The sequence below is a fragment of the Garra rufa genome, chromosome 5, assembly GCF_049309525.1.
Source record: "Garra rufa chromosome 5, GarRuf1.0, whole genome shotgun sequence".
NCBI classification, from domain to species: domain Eukaryota; kingdom Metazoa; phylum Chordata; class Actinopteri; order Cypriniformes; family Cyprinidae; genus Garra; species Garra rufa.
Window position 1 is genome coordinate 7354548 of NC_133365.1, and position 18595 is coordinate 7373142.

The 18595-nt window shown below is 38.9% G+C and overlaps 1 protein-coding gene across 1 annotated transcript in view; it reads left to right on the plus strand.

Annotated features, from left to right (window-relative positions):
- znf618 (zinc finger protein 618) overlaps positions 1–18116 on the plus strand; it is a 44207-nt gene extending 26091 nt beyond the window's left edge. The window contains exons 8-13 of the mRNA XM_073841092.1: positions 1060–1149; positions 3099–3191; positions 6602–6646; positions 6971–7048; positions 12077–12202; positions 12696–18116. Of these exons, the coding sequence (XP_073697193.1) occupies positions 1060–1149; positions 3099–3191; positions 6602–6646; positions 6971–7048; positions 12077–12202; positions 12696–14227 (1964 nt within the window). The 3' untranslated portion in view covers positions 14228–18116. The remainder of the gene's footprint in view (positions 1–1059; positions 1150–3098; positions 3192–6601; positions 6647–6970; positions 7049–12076; positions 12203–12695) is intronic.
- The last annotated feature ends 479 nt before the right edge of the window (positions 18117–18595 follow it).

Here is an 18595-nt window from a genome sequence, read left to right on the forward strand (position 1 = left end):
ATCTTTTAAGCTTTATCTTGAACTGTAAAGGCTATTAAATGACCTATATTAAATCAACACAAACTTCTTAGTGCTGTAGTTTTGTTACTCTGAATTTAGTCTGAATTATTTAATGTACAGCTCTTTTTTTTTGCCATCAGCTTGAACAAAACTTTTCTTCGATTGTGAGTGGATTATGTAGAGAAAATGACCAAAGTACACTCCTATTATGGCACAGTACAGTTGACCGGAAATGACTTAGCTGGCTTGTCTAAAACAAGGATGTAATCTGTGTATATGGTCAATAAAAAGGTATCTTACTCTATGGAGTTTAATTCTGAATAAAATTGTGCTTACATTCAATCTTAAGATCTAACAAACATGTGGAAAGCATTTCTTCTACCATATTGCCAAGCCCTACTCCTGAAGACCAAAAAGAATCATGAAAATGAATTGTCAGATACTGCTTAAGTCCCAGTGTGCATATAACCGGGCCTCTGCACCATTATGATCAGATTATCTGTCTCTGTGGTTGCAGTTTAACTCATTGTGTGGCTGCAAATGAAAGCCTTTTGCACAAGCTAGAGTGATCAGAAGGCTGCTCAATTTATTTCTGTCTCTGATGGATGTTAACACTGATCAGTGCTTCTCAACCTTTTTGACTTCAGGTCCACCCATTGAACGTTACAAAAAAAACTAAACAATATAAAATAATAATAATAATTTTCATGACTTTTCCAGGTCTAAAAATCACACTTTTAAAATTGGGCTGTTTCACATTTCCATGTTTTTCAAGAACGTGGGAACCCAAAGTATTGCTGAAGTGGTCAATGTAAATTGAACCACTGCCTTAAATAAATAGTTCACCGAAAAATAATAATTTATGAAGTCATGTAAAGTGATTCATAATGGCAGAATTTTTCAATTTTAGGTCAACTACCTCTTCAAGAACCAGAGATTTGATACTAATAAATTTTCATGGTTCAAGTGGAAAAATGAATCATGAACATTTATCGGCAGTAATGCGTTTTTGACTAATAACTGCATGCTGACTAATTACTGCATTTTGTGTTTCTGTAGAAACGGGAAGCTACACGTGTGAGTATTGTGGAAAACAGTACAAATACTTCAACCCCTATCAGGAGCATGTGGCTCTTCACGCTCCAATGAGTAAGTCCTCACTTCATTACCAGCGTTTTGTATTGTTTATGGCAGTTTTCTGCTAACAGATGAATAGAGGCGTGTAGAAGTTACAGATTAGACACTCACAGTAAAGGAAGCTCTAATCATTAAATATGGAGATCGTGGAATCTTGTTCACGAAACTACTATGTAACTTAATATACCAAGATCATAATTTCCATTGTAAAACTACCCAATCTGGCTGCAATAAACAGTAGAGGATCTCAAATTATTGCACTCTGCTTCGGTGTTCACTGTAAAGTCTTTCTTATTATCTTCGTCCTTCGTCTCTCCTCTCATTTATCTCTTAGTCCTGCATTGAGGATATGCAGAGGAGTTTGACATTGAAAGCTATTTAAAGTATGGTGAAAATATAGAAATAGGTCAGAGACTGTAGCGACGCTACCAGAATTAAATTTCAATTTGTTTCAAAATGACTGATTATTCTAAATGAGCTGTAGAATTTTTAGAGAGTCGTGGTTTTGCAGAGAGATGTGAGATGGTTGATTGGTAATAAAGCATGTTTTTTTTTTTTAATGATTAATTGTGGATGCTTATGATTAATTGTCAATGAGAGATGTTGGCTGATTAATCTTTTGCATCAGAAGCATTTCACACTTTGTTAAATCTCTACTGTTGGCATAGTCGTTCTCAAAATCTAGCAATATGGGTGTCTTTTACTTTTCTGTGATACTTTTAAATGCCCATCACTATCATTACTCTTAAATATGTTGGTTAATCAGCACTTTCCATTAATAAAGTAGCAAACTGGGCTTGAAAAAGGTCTAAAATATCTATGTGCATGCAGCATTTTCAATGCAAACATAAGAATATATAAGCAATAAACGCTTTTACTGGTGCAAGCAAAATGACAAATGGCACAGTATTGAAGTAAAAAGAACCTTTTTGCTTTTGATGAAATCTGCCACTCTAATGAGTGAAGTTCAGCTCTAATTATTCAGGAATTATATGATGATGTATCCATAAATAGAAGTGTTGGTAAAGGCCGCACTGATTTTTGGAAAGCTTTATCTTTTAATGACAGTGTGGATTGCTTGGCTAATAATAATTCCTTTTTGAATTGTGTTATAAGTTGCAAAAATCAGTTCTGGGTGCAAAGCCAATATTTTCACATGAATAACGATCAATATGCATTGCACACTTGGCTCTGCTACAAAATGGCTTGGCAACCATTGGCGAAGTAATGGCAGATACTGCTGGACTTGTTCTTTCTTTTATTTTATTTTATTTTATTTTAATGTTTTTGAATGCTGAGTTTTTTTTTTTTAATGGTTAGGAAGAGAATAATAAAGCTAGGATACTGAATACATAAAATTAAACTTAAGCTTAAAGATTGTCTGCAGACTAGAATTTACAAGAGAATTTTGCACGAGCTTTTGCACACTTTTAGAATGAAATCTGGTCAAGGGTTTCTACATCCTGTCCCTGGAGAAAGTTTTCCTTTTGCATTCCCATTTTCAGCATCTTTGTTCGTGAGTGCACTGTTCTGGACATTGAACTTTTTCTTTTATTTGTCTGAGCCAGTCACCTGAGGAGTAACTGCCATGTGACTTAATCACTCGAGATGTGAAGAATAACGACGATCTGACAAGTCTTAGTAGCTGATAGCACCATGAACACAGTCACAAAACCTTTAAAAACTATCCTGGAATGCAAAAGGCAGCAGACAGGAAAAATATTCTCATTCTCATGAGCCTTCCATAATATATTTATAATATATTAGATATGTTGCTTGTTATTGATCAACTCACAATTCCCATAAATCAAAAAGAAATTGCTTTACAAACCCATTTCTTCCCTATTCATGGAAAGTGCCTGTATTTTGAGTGATGCACTAAGGACGAAATGAGCATTTCAGTATTTCTTATCTTTGACTGATATGTAGTATTTAAGCTGCTTTGATTTTTGCATTTGCAGAGGGAAATTACGGCCTTAAATTGGAAGGGAAACTGTGTAGCCAGTCAGGCCAGTCCAGTCGTGCCGACATCAACAATTCCCAGAACTCGAGTGGTAAGTGACATTGAAATCTTTGAAATCTTTCACCTTTGATATTTGAATCTCGTAAAGTGTTTGCCCTTTGCTCACAGTGATATTTTACTGTCATAATCAAAGCTCTGCAGCATCTCTAAGCAGACGACCTCCAGAAATGACGGGAAAAATACATTTGTTTTCCTTTAAATTAAGTGTGTCTTTTGCTTCTCATCTGGTTTAAGGATGTATAGATGCTTTTACTGGAAAACGGTTGTTTTGTTTAGTAATGCGCTCTGCTAAGGCTGAACTCTGTCTTCACTCTTTTACTACTTTTTTTTTTTTTGTACTATCTCTCTTAAAGAGCACATATTCAACACTTTCTTTTTCATATAATTTTAGTCAAGGTTGATTGCTTCAGAAGGGTCATAATTTAGTTTTTACATTTTCCGAATGGAATTAAACTGGCTGTTTTCTATGGTACATTCCAATGCTTTCTATATCTATAATGACCCTTTTATGAATGGGTAACCTCTTTCGATTGTGAATTGAGTAACACTGTTTGCTTAACTGGCTGAGGGTTCACTGTGCGGTCCAATGTATTTTGTGTTGCGCAAACTTTCATTTGCCAAAGCTGTACTGCATTGCAGCAGATTCATAAAACAATCCAAACAAAAATGTGCTAAATGATCAAAAGACAGCACACTATTTGGCAGACTGGTCTTGTCTTTTCAACTGGAGTTGCTTCGCTACAAACCGGAAAATTAGATTTTTATTTAAACTTAATCTTGAATAGTAAAATATAAAGCCAGAATGAACTCTAGTTCATAACAGAAGTGAAGTTTAAAGTGCATTCATAAAATAACACTACACTACTCGCACACAACCATTTAAACTTAATCACTGAAAATTGAGCCTGTTCCTGCAAATTGAAAAAGAAGAATTCCCATGGGTTCTTGAAATCTTTAAAAGTTTGTGAATCTGAGAAAAAAACAAACAAACAAAAAAAAAAAAAAACAATTCAAGGCCCCTGGAAAGTTTGTGAAAATAAACAAGCATAGATACAGGTCCTTTCCTTTTATTTTGTGCAAGAAGTTCTCTGGAAAAAAATTCCATATTATTCAGACAAACTGTGAAACATTGCAAAAATAGGCTGAAACCGCTAAAACGTGATGCCTGGAAAATGCAAGTTTCAAGATATTTGTTTCACTAAAGAAGAAAACTTAAAAGCATATTCATATATCTTCGTAAACTTCTGGTAACATGAGTCTAAGCTCTTCAATCAAATTAAAATAATTTTAAAATACAGTATAGGATGTACCGAATATTCTTCTTCTTTTTTTTTTGCAAAACAGAAATACACTTGAAATGTGTCCCCCACATTAAGTTCTTGAAATTGAGGGTATTGGACCTGGAAAGTTCTTGAAGGGTTCTTGAACTTGAAGTTAACCAAGGTGTGGAAACCCAAACTTCACTGTACAGTCGTGGCCAAAAGTTTTGAGAATTACATAAATATTGGAAATTGGAAAAGTTGCTGCTTAAGTTTTTATAATAGCAATTTGCATATACTCCAGAATGTTATGAAGAGTGATCAGATGAATTGCATAGTCCTTCTTTGCCATGAAAATTAACTTAATCCCGAAAAAAACTTTCCACTGCATTGTTAAGAAGGCTTCAGGGTGTCCAAGAAAGTCCAGTAAGCGCCAGGATCGTCTCCTAAAGAGGATTCAGCTGCGGGATCGGAGTGCCACCAGTGCAGAGCTTGCTCAGGAATGGCAGCAGGCAGGTGTGAGCGCATCTGCACGCACAGTGAGGCCAAGACTTTTGGAAGATGGCCTGGTGTCAAGAAGGGCAGCAAAGAAGCCACTTCTCTCCAAAAAAAACATCAGGGACAGATTGATCTTCTACAAAAAGTATGGCGAATGGACTGCTGAGGACTGGGGCAAAGTCATATTCTCTGATGAAGCCTCTTTCCGATTGTTTGGGGCATCTGGAAAAAGGCTTGTCCGGAGAAGAAAAGGTGAGCGCTACCATCAGTCCTGTGTCATGCCAACAGTAAAGCATCCTGAGACCATTCATGTGTGGGGTTGCTTCTCATCCAAGGGAGTGGGCTCACTCACAATTTTGCCCAAAAACACAGCCATGAATAAAGAATGGTACCAAAACACCCTCCAACAGCAACTTCTTCCAACAATCCAACAACAGTTTGGTGAAGAACAATGCATTTTCCAGCACGATGGAGCACCGTGCCATAAGGCAAAAGTGATAACTAAGTGGTTCGGGGACCAAAACGTTGAAATTTTGGGTCCATGGCCTGGAAACTCCCCAGATCTTAATCCCATTGAGAACTTGTGGTCAATCCTCAAGAGGCTGGACACACAATAACCCACTAATTCTGACAAACTCCAAGAAGTGATTATGAAAGAATGGGTTGCTATCAGTCAGGATTTGGCCCAGAAGTTGATTGAGAGCATGCCCAGTCGAATTGCAGAGGTCCTGAAAAAGAAGGGCCAACACTGCAAATACTGACTCTTTGCATAAATGTCATGTAATTGTCGATAAAAGCCTTTGAAACGTATGAAGTGCTTGTAATTATATTTCAGTACATCACAGAAACAACTGAAACAAAGATCTAAAAGCAGTTGAGCAGCAAACTTTGTGAAAACTAATATTTGTGTCATTCTCAAAACTTTTGGCCACGACTGTAGAAGTGATGACAAGGGGTTGGTCTACCGTCAGATGCTGCTTGCTTTTATATTTTCTATCTAATGCAAAAAAAAAAAAGTCAGACATTTTTAACCTAGAAATAAAACAATAATCTGAAAAAAAAAATTAATTCTTTAAATGAAACCGTATTTTGAATATTTACAAAAAAAAAATCTAAAAAGTTTGAATATATGTTTTTGAGTATCTTATTTGATACATGAGGCTTTTATGGCTCTTATAGTAAAATATAGTGAGAATATGGAACTCACATTCCATAAAAACACCTCAGGTTTATTAGCAAAAACATGACATTTTTGTTCAGAATGTCCTATTAATATGGATAATATGCAATGCAATACAATGATGATTGAGAGATGAACAAATAAACATTCCTCAAAATCCTGATCATATTTGAAATATTTGAAATTCAGATTTGAACTTTTTTTAGTTACAAAACACATGTACCTCAATCTAAAGTTGGACATTTTACGATTTCACTAAAGGCCTTTTACTTGACTAAAATAATATAAAAGTATAAAATATCAATCTGACGAAAACAGGCGTGTAGTAGATTGTATGCGCCATGTTTTTCAGGGAAGTTTTGATGTTGGTAATTTAGAGGCCTTAGAAATTTGCAAAATACTTTATGGGCCCTTTGTATTCATTTTGAAACTTTTCCTAAAACATTTGCAGTTTGCATGGAAGTGTACTCATGGTTAAACAAACATGAATTATTTGTTTTTCAGATACTCCAAACAGCCGGACCTATTCTTCCCGTCCCAGCCCTCAAAGTATGTATTTTGGAAATCTGTTTTACCTTTTTTTCATTTTCACTTGATATCACTCTTCTCATGCTCCATATTGTCCATGTTTTTTATTTAGTTATTTTTTTGTAAACCATGACTGACCTCACTCGTGCCCATTTTTGTGCCATTTGCATGGCTTTCAAACCTTGCAGGTTTGTTAAAACCTTTAAGTAAAAACCTTTAGCCTGAATGCCTGACGCTGACCTAAATCTGTTAGCTGTATGTAGTGCTCTGATATGAGGCTAGCTGGTTACGCTCTGTTATGAGAACATTGCTGTGTTCTGAGAGAAACTGGACGTTGTGTTCCAGAAACCTACACGTGTGGAGCCTGTGGAATTCAGTTCCAGTTCTACAACAACCTCCTGGAGCACATGCAGTCCCATGCTGGTGAGTGAGCCCAGAAAATGAAAACATTTTCAGCTGTGAGCTCATCCAAATTTGGACTCACTCTGTTCTGTTTACATTATTTCTTTGCATCACCACTTGGGTAACAGTTTTATGCAAAGGGCACATTTTTACTGACTGCATTATGTGCGCACTGCATATGAGTGTTTTCATCATGTGCTTTTTTGCTCTGATCAGTAAAATTAACATCTTTACTTAGCACTTATATATAGGCGTGCATGGAATCTGCACAATTCCATAAAAACTCCACAGAATCATACTGCCCGTCATTCATTTGTTCACACTCCCAGCATACCCGTTTGTTTAACAGGGTTCCCACTGTCATCAAAAAAAAAAAAACTTCTATTTGTTTTCTTCAGTGGAACACAGAAGATATATTAAGGAATGTTTTAGCTGTTTTTGTCCATATTTTGAAAGTCAGTGACCTCCAGGAAGTTCAAGCCAAACAAACTTTTTGTGCTGAACAGGTTGAAATGTATGCTTTTATTCATCATTGATCAGCCCACATATACACAAACTACATTAAATGTGTAACGTCAAAACTGCTTTAGAGGACTTGTATAGCAGTCTAGTTGTGTGCATTGTTTTCACCCTACCTTAATTTTAGTTTTGGAGCTTGAAAGTTTTGAGTCATATTGACTTTTTATAATATGGACAAAAACAGACAAAATTAATTTGTGTTCGTGTGTGTGTTAGGGGTGGCACGGTACATGAAAAAACATCCGAACCGTTCAGTTCGCTTGTCTCAGTTCGGAGTGTGTGTGCCTCACACGGTTCAACGCATGCGCAATGTAGCCTCGTGCATGTAGTGAGTGTCCTTTTTGCGGGAAATAAGAGGTGTGTGTGTGGACATGGAGACAGTAAAAGTGGAGTGCTGCAGGTTATGTCACGTGTAGAAATGGCAAGTGGGAGAGATAAGGAAGGCTGCCTGGAGTTGGAGGATGCGCCAGCGTCGCATAAGGGGCCATTCACATGTAGCGTCTTTTGCGCGCTCAAGTTCGTTATTTCAAATGTAGACACGCTGTATGCGCGCTCATAATGGCAGTGACATGAACCAATCAATCACTTGTTTAAAAGACAGACCTCCTCTCTTTTTCTTTTAAAAGATACAATTTTTGTGAGAGCTACACTGAAGTTGGCAGTTTGATAAATGCAAGTTAATTCTTCAGTTCAATCTTTATGTGCTAAAAAGTGTAGTGAATTTTACAGGAGACTCAACTCATTTTAACTTGGCCCACCTAGGGACGCCAATTATGTAGTGAGTTCTGCTTTCGCCCACTAGGAAGGCGAAATAGTGTAGTGATGGGTACTCGTGTCACAGATGACGTTATGATTCTTGGATCACATGTCACTTAAAGGAACACTCCACTTTTTTTGGAAATAGGCTCATTCTCCAACTCTCCCCGAGTTAATAAGTTGAGTTTTACCGTTTTGAAATCCATTCAGCCGTTCTCCTGTTCTGGCGATATCACTTTTAGCATAGCTTAGCTTAGATCATTGAATCCTATTAGACCAATAGCATCACGTTCAAAAATGACCAACGAGTTTCAATATTTGTCCTATTTAAAACTTGACTCTTCTGCAGTTATATCGTGTACTAAGACCGGTGGAAATGCAAAGCTTCAATTTTCTAGGCTGATAAGATTAGGAACTACACTCCCATTCCGGCGTAATAGTCAAGGAAGTTTGCTGCCGTAATATGGCCGAAGCAGGAGCAGTAATACCACGCAGCACATGTGCAAATGCTAAACTAGCTGGGAACTCATTTCTGATAATACTCCGCCTGCTTCGGCCATATTACAGCAGCAAACTTCCTTGACTATTACGCCGGAATGGAAGTGTAGTTCCTAATCTTATCAGCCTAGAAACTCGCAGCTTTGCATTTCCACCGGTCTTAGTACACGATATAAACTACAGAAGAGTCAAGTTTTAAATACAACAAATATGGAAACTCGTTGGTCATTTTTGAACGCGATGCTATTGGTCTAATAGGATTCAATGATCTATGCTAAGCTATGCTAAAAAGTGATATCGCCAGAACAAAACGGTTCAACGATTTCAAAACGGTAAAAAAACAACTTATTAACTCGGGGGGAGTTGGAGAATGAGCCTATTTCCAAAAAAAGTGGAGTGTTCCTTTAATGTGTGGTTATGAGTACATCACATAAGAAAGATTGTTGGGATATCTAACTTGTAGAACCTCTCACTGTATTATCAACACAAGGAAGACACAAGTGTAATAAAATAAATGTTATTAACAAAAGATAGACAAGAGTAATCAACTATTAAATGAATACCATAAATGCAAAAGGAATAAAGTGCATAAGATGCATAAAATGTGATTCAGTTGGGTGTTGCTATGTCATAGCTATGTTATCTTATGGAAATATAAACTGTTGCTACTCTGAAACAAATAAGGTAAAGAACCTTATTATGCATCAAACAAAATAATGAGCTATTGTTTGTTATCAACTGCAATCAGCTATACAATATCTAATGTAAATTAGAAAGATCATATACTGATAGTACACAACAATGCCAAGGTCTCTGGAAGAGGTTTGGAAGTGATATTTACGTTCTCTGTGGTTGATTGAGCAGTCCAGTGGCGGTGAATTCTTCCACTGGTTGTGCTGGGAGCAGTCAGTGGGAAAAGGAGCAGGAATCCGTTTCGACAGCCTTGAGCATGAAGCGCTGTAGGATGTTGATCTCCTGGAGCACCAGAGGGTCCTAAGATCTGGAACATGCAGATGTGGCCCTGGTGTAGGTGCTGAAGGCCCTTAGCTTGGAACACGCAAGCAAAGGTACCTGAAGTGAAGGTTTGCTTGCTGGAGCTTAACCTTGTTGCAAATGTCTGTTGGTCTTCTGCCTCTCTGGGCTAGAGACTCAGAACTTGGTCAATCCGCTTTGTCTCTCTCGGATGGAGACTCAGGACATGCTGCATCTGTTGTTGTCTCATTGGACGAAGACTCTGAACGTGGAATATCTCTTTCCTCACAGGCTGGAGGCTCAGAACGTGGTCGTATCTGTTGCTGCCTCAAAGCTGGAGTCTCGAAGCTTGGAATGTTGGTTTCTGTCTCTCTAGACAGTAGACTCAGAGAGTTGGTGTTTCTGCTATTGTCTCACCCTTGTGGGATCAGACTCAGAACTTTGTTGCTCTGTTAGTGTCTCTTCCTTCGCAGGACGCAGACTCAGAACGAGGGTATCTGTAGCTGCCTTCCCAGTAACGGGCTGCAGACTCAGAAAGAAGTTTGATCTGTTACTGTCCCCTGGACGTGCCGGAGACTCAGAATGGAGGTGTAGCTGTTATTGTCTCACCCTTGCAGGTCAGACTCCGTACAAGGAGTGTCTTTTGGAGAGGTACATTTATACCTTACCGATGAGGAGGAGATTGCAATTTGGCGCTTCTCCATTTCCATGCTGTGATTGGCTGGTTCCATCAGAGCAGGGTAGCCCTCCCTTCTTTCCTCTTGTGGAAGTCATTTGCATAGTCCAAACACAAGTTAGAAAAGTGTCAATAATGTTTTACTGGTGCATTTCTCACTTTCCAAAACACAATCAGAAAACATTTGGTCATGTAATGAACACATTAAGTCCAAACATGATGGGGAACGATTGAACGTGATGCATGCATTCATTTGTCCATTAACAGCTGAGTTTGTGTAAGATGTTGCACTACACATTGCTGTCAGTGAGAATACTTATTTCTCTGGATAAGTATAAGATGTGTGTGTGTTGTGGTTCGCATCAGTTCACGGTTTAAAAACATAGTTATGAATGGATTTGGATGGATCTTTGTGATCTCTCTTTGTTTCACCCATTGCTGCTGTGTCTGGAGATCCTAAGGAATTTTTATGACCGTCACAGGGCCAAACCTTAGGAAACAGTCTCAAGGTGGGTGGAGGGCAGAAACTGCATCTTGACCAATAGGAAGTTCTGTCCTTCCCGGGTTTTGTACCAAAGGTCTTCTTCATGCCCTCTAAGAGGTGTCTGGCAGTTGTCCTGGCATCCATATCTGATGGCGTTGGACAGTTTGCTTATGTTAGTCCACCAAGATCCAATCAAAATGTAGCAAACCTTTGTCCACTATTGTGGCCAGGGAGGGGCCCTCGCTATAAAAGGCACATGAATTCCTGTAGAGATAGCAATACATATTCTCCTGTTTTTGCCAAATAAATGAAAAGCATGTCATCAATGTCTTCTCTCTTGCTGTATCAAAATCTCCCCTAGCTTTCCTCAGAGATGGTCCCAGTAATGTGCTTAAAGTCAAGTCCAATTCAGTTTGTGCAAGTTTTCATGATATAACAATTTTTTTAATAATGTATCCTAAATTGTGGTTAATTAAGCTACATATCATATGCCAAAGTAAATTTCTGGAGTGTTAAAGATTAAAAGAAAAAAAAAAAACAAGAACCGTACAGAACCGAAAACCGTGACCTAAAACCGTGATCCGAACCGTAGGTTTTGTGAACCGTGCCACCCCTAGTGTGTGTGTGTGTGTGTGTGTGTGTGTGTGTATTTTATAGAAGAAAGCAAATAGTTTGGAACAACATGAGGGTGAATAAACAATTACAGAATTTTTATTTCACTATGAAAATTGTATTTCCAGGCCAGGAAAAGTCTACAGCCAAAAGAAAAGTCGATTGTGGCTCACCGCTAAAACATTTAACAGGCTTAAAATGAGCAAGTTCTGTTTCTTCTAAATGAAATCCAGAAAAACCTAATGGAAAAGCCATGGAAAATAATTGGTCATTGGGAAGCCTGTAAATATATTGGGTAATGTTAGAATGCTCAGGTTCCACAGATTTTCTGTCATAATCAACTCAGAAAATCTGAAAATTGTTAATTCTGTGTGAACCTTGATCAATAGATCATTCTCATTTGTGACTTGTTTTCACCCCTCAGTATGTTTAACTTAGTCATTATTATATATTATAGTCATTGAATACCAATGCTTTTCCCAGGAACAAGTACATAATGTGTTTCCTTTCTTCTGTTTTAATCTCTTTTTAGCTGATAATGAGAATCATGTTAAAGATGAGTCTCCAAAGCCTTCCCAAGCACCTCTGGCCACACAAGAGCAATTGTGGAAACCACCTCAGCCGGCACAACAACAGAGGAACCACATACCGTCTTTTCGTGAGTTCTTTCTTACTAGCACTTCCGGAGTCCAGTCGCATTCATTTCATGATACACTCAAGTTTCTTATTTGCTTGGGCCTGTAAAGTAAAGCTAGTTACTATACTACTAATCAGTTACTGTTGTTAGAGCAGTCGAGAAACATAGTAACTGATTAGTAGTATAGTAACTGGCTTTACTTTACAGGCCCAAGCAAATAAGAAACTAAACTTAAGTTGTTTATGGTTGCTCAATTTTCAGTAAATTTTCAGTTTATGTTAAAGATGACAATTGTCAAGTTAGAGAGTCCTTTCTGTTTTTCTGTGTGCATTTGGGAATCAGGGATGGCTCAGATTACAGATTTATAAAAGGCAAAAGTGCCATATGTGTATAGCAATAACTGTTAACTGTTTTTGGTTTTGATGATATGATGGGTTCCAGCTGTCTTTTGTAAGAGTCAGTTACTTGTAAAGATAAAGTAGCCTAATTAATTTGTCTCATTCTGATTTTGCAGAGAACAGATTGCTCCCAGAAAAGGAAAGACAGCAAGTGGCTGAACGTTTACTGAGAGTAATGTGCGTAGACCTTGGCCTTCTTGGCGTCCTCAGCAGCAAAGACTTCCTGAAGCTTGCGCAGACCCTGGTGGATACGGGTTCACGTAATGGGGCCTACTCCATTCGCGAAGCCCTCGGAGATATGAGCTCGCTGGCATTAAAACAGCTCCCCCGCATGTACAATCAGGTCAAAGTGAAAGTCACCTGCGCCCTGGGTTCCAACTCTTCCTTGGGCATCGCAGTGACCTGCCATTCCCAGACCATAGGACCAGACTCCTGCTATTTGCTAACAGCGTATCAAGTAGAGGGTGTGCGACTCCGTCGCTATGTGCTGGGCCTCAAGGAGGCCTCTTTAAGGGAGAGTCCTGAGCAGATACACCACTGGGTCCAGAATGTTCTCTCAGAATTCGTCATGTCAGAAATCCGCACGGTCTACGTGACAGAGCCACGCTTGTCTGCGTTAGCTTTTTGCGGTCGCACCGGAATCGGCCTCCGTTGCGCAGGATGCTCTCTGACAGCCACAGTTCAAGCTGTTCTCGGTCGCCGCAGCCTTCAAGCACGAGGGCTCCATGAACTAGGAGAGCTTCTGGCTACCTGCCGTGACATTGCTGCAACAACCAGCTTCAGTCAGGAAGGGAAAGCTGCGGAAGAGCCTGCCGCGCCACCCTGCTGGGATCCAGTTGCAGAGGCCTTGCTCAAGGTTCACGAGAACTTTGAGGCCACCTGCGAAGCTTATGGCCGTTCGAAGAGCACTGTGCCACTCTTGCAAGGCTTGAACAAGCACCTGCTTGGCACGCTTGCATGTTTGCTTGCGCCGCTAAGACAGGCAGCACAGGAGCTGAGTGTGGAACGCTGCCCCACGCTCCAACACGTCCTTCCCGTCTACCTCCGTCTCGAAAAACTTTTCACCTCCAAAGCCGGTGAAGCGGGTGCTGGCAGTAAGCTTTGCCACTACTTCCTGGAAGCCCTGAAGGAGAACTTCAAAGTGGAACGCGTCCATCAAGTCGCAATGATCCTGGATCCACAGCTGAAGCTGCGGCCAGTCCCTGCGTACCAGCATGAGGACATTATCTCAAGGGTGTGTGACATGGCTGCTAACATGAGGGAAGTGGGAAGCGTTGGTTCTGGCGGTACGTCAGTGGACGAGCGGGATAGCGAAGGGCCGTCAGCAGCCAAGCGTGGTCGCCTGGACTGTGGAATGGACAGGCCATCGTGTGATTCTGAAGAGCCACAGGTACGAAAAGAGTTGTTCCAGTACCTCGGCGAACCACTGTTCAACGGCACAGGTGACCTGTTGCAGTACTGGAGTTCAGTTATGGACAGATACCCCAGGCTATCGCGATTAGCGCTGTGGTTGCTGGCTGTACCGGCTGTAGCTGTGCATGGAGAGTGCGTGAGCATCTGTGAGCAGACATTAGCCATGAAGAGAAAGCAGCAGGTCACTTCGGAGGAGATGAACAAGCTGGTCTTCCTCAAGAGTAATTTTGCTTGAGACGGCTCAGGGCTTTCAGCTAATGGCACCATAGACTGTTTGAAATGGAGACTTTGTACCGGTCACTTCTCTTTACCCCTTCCGAAAATCCGCTTTACCGTATAAGTGAGGCACGCGATAGAGATTTACCAAGGAAAGGTACAGTATCAACTACTTCACAAACACCCCTTCAGACCATACAGTAGCTTGGCATTGGCTGTGGCAACGGCAACAGAAGCAACTCGATGAAGAAACAGTCTGCCCGAGGACACGGACGTGAACTTGTGTTTTTCAATGTTTCAGTTGGACTACCACTTAAAATTGTGATGTGTTTTTATCAGTATGTGGTTCATCCATCTCTCTTTTCTTTCTGTGGAATCCATTCGAAATTCAGTCAGTGGATTATCAAAATCATACACGACATACTTTCCATCTAGCAAAGGAAAAAACGGGGTACTTAGAAAAAGCCATTTCTTTGCAATTACGCCTTTATGAAAAACCACAAACACTCTTTGCTGTGACATCTGACCGATACCTCTCTTTAGCAGTTTATCAGAGGGCAGATCAAGCTTGTTACGGTGTAAGTCTTGTCGTAGGAAGGCCCTGATTCAGTAATCTCAGTTAACCGGTTTGAGTGTGTTAAGCTCTTGTTCAGTCTCAGGAGTTTAAGGCCAGCAGAACTCAAATTTATACTTGGGTCACATAGATAAATGGTTTTGCAGTTATTTATTTGATTTTATTTTTTTGTCAGTTCTCACAATAACGTTGCAATAAATGTTCCGTAGCAGAAGTTATACTGTCAAGCTGACTATGATGCCTTGCACCTTTGTAGCAGCCTTTTTTTCCATTATAGCTCACTGGGATCATTTCCTTCTACAATACAAACTGCAATACCTGAAACGGCCGCTTAAGCCCCAAGATTGGATCCCCAATAATATTGGGTCATGGCAGCATATAGGAATGATCTGATGTTGTGTGGAGCTCTGGTACAGTGGATCTGATTTTTAATTGTTCTTTTTTTCTTCTCCAGATCTTGTTTCTGAAAAAGTGGGAATAGGGCTATGAAATGCAGAAACTGTCTGTCTCTGTCACTGTCTCAGTACACAAACCTCCTCGAACAGAGGCAGCTAATTGCATTATTGTTTGAATGCATTTTTAAGAGGATAAAGCTAAACAAATATTTCATTATTTATGCACTGGATTTCTCTTATCATTATTTTTATCATTTATCTGCAGCAGGTAATTAGATTAGAGATAACATTAACTAGAGAAAACATTGCCTAGATTAGGACCAAAGTATCTTTTAAAAGTAGTTTGTCATTGTGAATAATTGCCATTTCCGAACAGATTTGTAGAGTTATCTCATAATGCTCACGCTTCCTCATAACGGTTTCGCCCTCATAAATTTCCACTGCCTTTGAACAACTGTTTATTTCAAAACTGTTCAAGTAAACAATCAGAAGCAACAATTTTCACTTCCATGATAAAATAAATTATCTTCAAGAGTATTTTGCAGTAGTTTTTCCAAGGAAAGATGTGATTTAGTATTATATAGTTTGTCTTGTAATGCCTTGAACATCTTTGTGTGATTATACAGATATGCATGCAGACAATATAAGAGTTTTTTTTTTTTTTTAATCTTTAATAAACTGGCAGAGATCTACAAACACATAGTCAATGTTCACACAACAGCAGAATACTTTTGTCAGTCCTGTTTTGAGTGCTTTTCATGTGCAGATCTTCAAAAACAGTGACAACCGCATTCTGTAACAATAGTGATTGCCTTTTCTGGAGTCACAACCAAATTTTCAAGGGTTCAGTTATATATGCTGTAGGACTGACATGACAGTGAAGCAGTCTATCACATCATTGAAATGGGTTAGCATGAGGTGTGCGCTTCGGGCTGTCGACCTCTCTCAGGTTATGTAAAATGGTGATACTGTGTAGTGAAAGAGAGTGTGAGACAAAACTCTTAAGCATTTAGGAAATAAGCCTACACAAACAATTTGAAATCCTTCAAATCTATTGATTATCCTTATCTGTTCCCATGGTTACAGGCGTTATTTGCCCTACGTAGAAAGGGAATGACTGTATAGACACTGTTGTAGGTACAGGACATTTGGTAGAATCACATCTGCTAGTAAATACGGTTGTTAATCCCAAACACTGACGTACACAGAATTTTGGATTGCTATGATAGTCATAGCAAACGCTCGTTTTGGCATCTCACTGCGGTGAACAAAAAATATGTTTGACAACAGTTTAACCTATTAGGTGTCATTATGTTTGACCAAAGATTAGCAACCAAAGATGCACTGTGTTGTGCAATTTTACCTAAACCACCATTGACAGAGGCGTTTTATTTATGCTTGTGAAGCTCCTGCTTTTAAACAGCATGCTCTTCGCATTGTTGCCTTTGTGCTTCCCTGTAATGTCACTAAAATATGAAAATACAGTATTTGTTTTTATTTAATTTTTAAGGTTTATTTTGCCTTGGAGCGATAGACCTGTGTCAAAATGTGGAATTTGTCACGACGCATACCTCTTTTCCTGTGCTTTCTTTAATGTGAGAGACTTGTGTTTATATGAGACATCAATAAGCAGTAGTTTAGTTTATTTCTTTTTTATGTTACTGTTGTTGTTACTACCTGATATTTTTACACGTTAAAATTGCCTCGTTCCAGACTAAAGGCGGAAACTTAAATTTCCCGCTTCCAACCTCAAGGCCTTCAGGTCAATCACACGTCACAAGATGGCGCCATGACTCAACGTGAGCATTTAGTGTTCACAAGCAACATTAATGAACATTAAATACTCAGGTTAGCAAAGAATAGTTAAAAAGTGTATATTATTGTGCAATATACATCTTTATGCCACATTGTAAACTTAATGGTCAATGTCATCTTTGAACTAACGTTTTTAAAAAGTGTGGTTGAAAAACCTACCCGACTGATGTCCATTTTTCCTCAAGTAGGGGGTGGAAAAGATCTCCGATCTGTCTGAACGTAAAATAAGCACTCAATAGAGGAGTAACAACCGTATTTAGCTCCAGTGTGAACGTGGCCATTGTGTGAACGCACCCATAGAGCCTGAATTGCTTAAGAGCTTAGTTCATACAAAACTGATCTGCTGAAGAGAAAAAGAGCAGGGACGCATGTTGATCGGACTTGGTATCTCACATACCCCAAAAACAGGTAATTATACTGGCTAGCATGTGCAGAAATGTTCATATGTAAAAAAGGACTTTGATAAACCTGGCCCAGAAATAGAAACAGCTGCTGTTGAATATTGTCGTCTTTCTCTGTAACCACAAGAGGGCAGAAGTGTCTCAGAAATCTGTCTTTGCAAAGAGTCTCTAAACATCTTACCTCTGTTTTCTATTCAAACATTTCAGCTATTTTGATAAACTCAGTCTGTGAATATGTCAGACTTCATGAAGGTTTTTCTTTTTTCTGTTTTATTTTTTTTCCTCCTTTTTTTTTTTCATCCTCCTGGACGAATGTGTACATTTTTGGGGAAACATGAAAACTGGTTAAATGCAAAATGCTCTTAAGCAGCAGTCAAGTTTGTGTTGACAAAAACTAATCTCTGGAAGTACAAAACACTGTTTTAATCACAACTATTTATGGATGTACAACAATTAGTAATATCATTCATTCTGTTTGTTTGAGAGTTTGTTTTTCCCCCCCATTATAGTCCAGCCTACATTTGTCTTTGACAGGCATTTTTCTGATTTTGTGTATTAAGTTGTTTCAGCTGTAGGTCTAATTTATACTTTTTTAACAACACTATTTTTCTAAACATGACTGATAGAGTTTTTCTCTCCTTATCGACTGTCAGTAGTACACTGCGCTGTTCTAAGAATCTATCTACTCCTGTAGTATGTGCTGTGTGAATAAAATACCCTCAAACAAGCAAAAAAAGTTGCATTTATTTGTTTGATATTCACTCTAGATTTCATTGCTCATGTTACATTAGCTATACATATATAGTAGTGTGGTGTGTGTCATGTGTTTGCGCTAAACAATCCAGAAATAGAATATCAAAATGTCTTTATTTACGCATTCAATAGTTTATTCTACCATGAAAACATATTGCATAAAGTTTCATAATTTAAAAGAAAACCCTAGTTGAAATTTTTTCGCCCATCAAAAATATCAGATTTTGATGATGCCCCTTTTGTGAGGTCACAATTTTTTTTCTCAGTGTTGCCATGTTTGTGGTTTTCCCGTGGAATTGGGCTACTTAAACACTGTTGCCGACGGTTGTTTTTCATGTTCACAGGTTAAAGCAGGGGTGTCAAACTCAGTTTGAGCCACAGCCCTGCATAGTTTAGATTCAACCTTAATTAAACACACCTGATCCAGCTAATCAAGTCATTCAGATGGT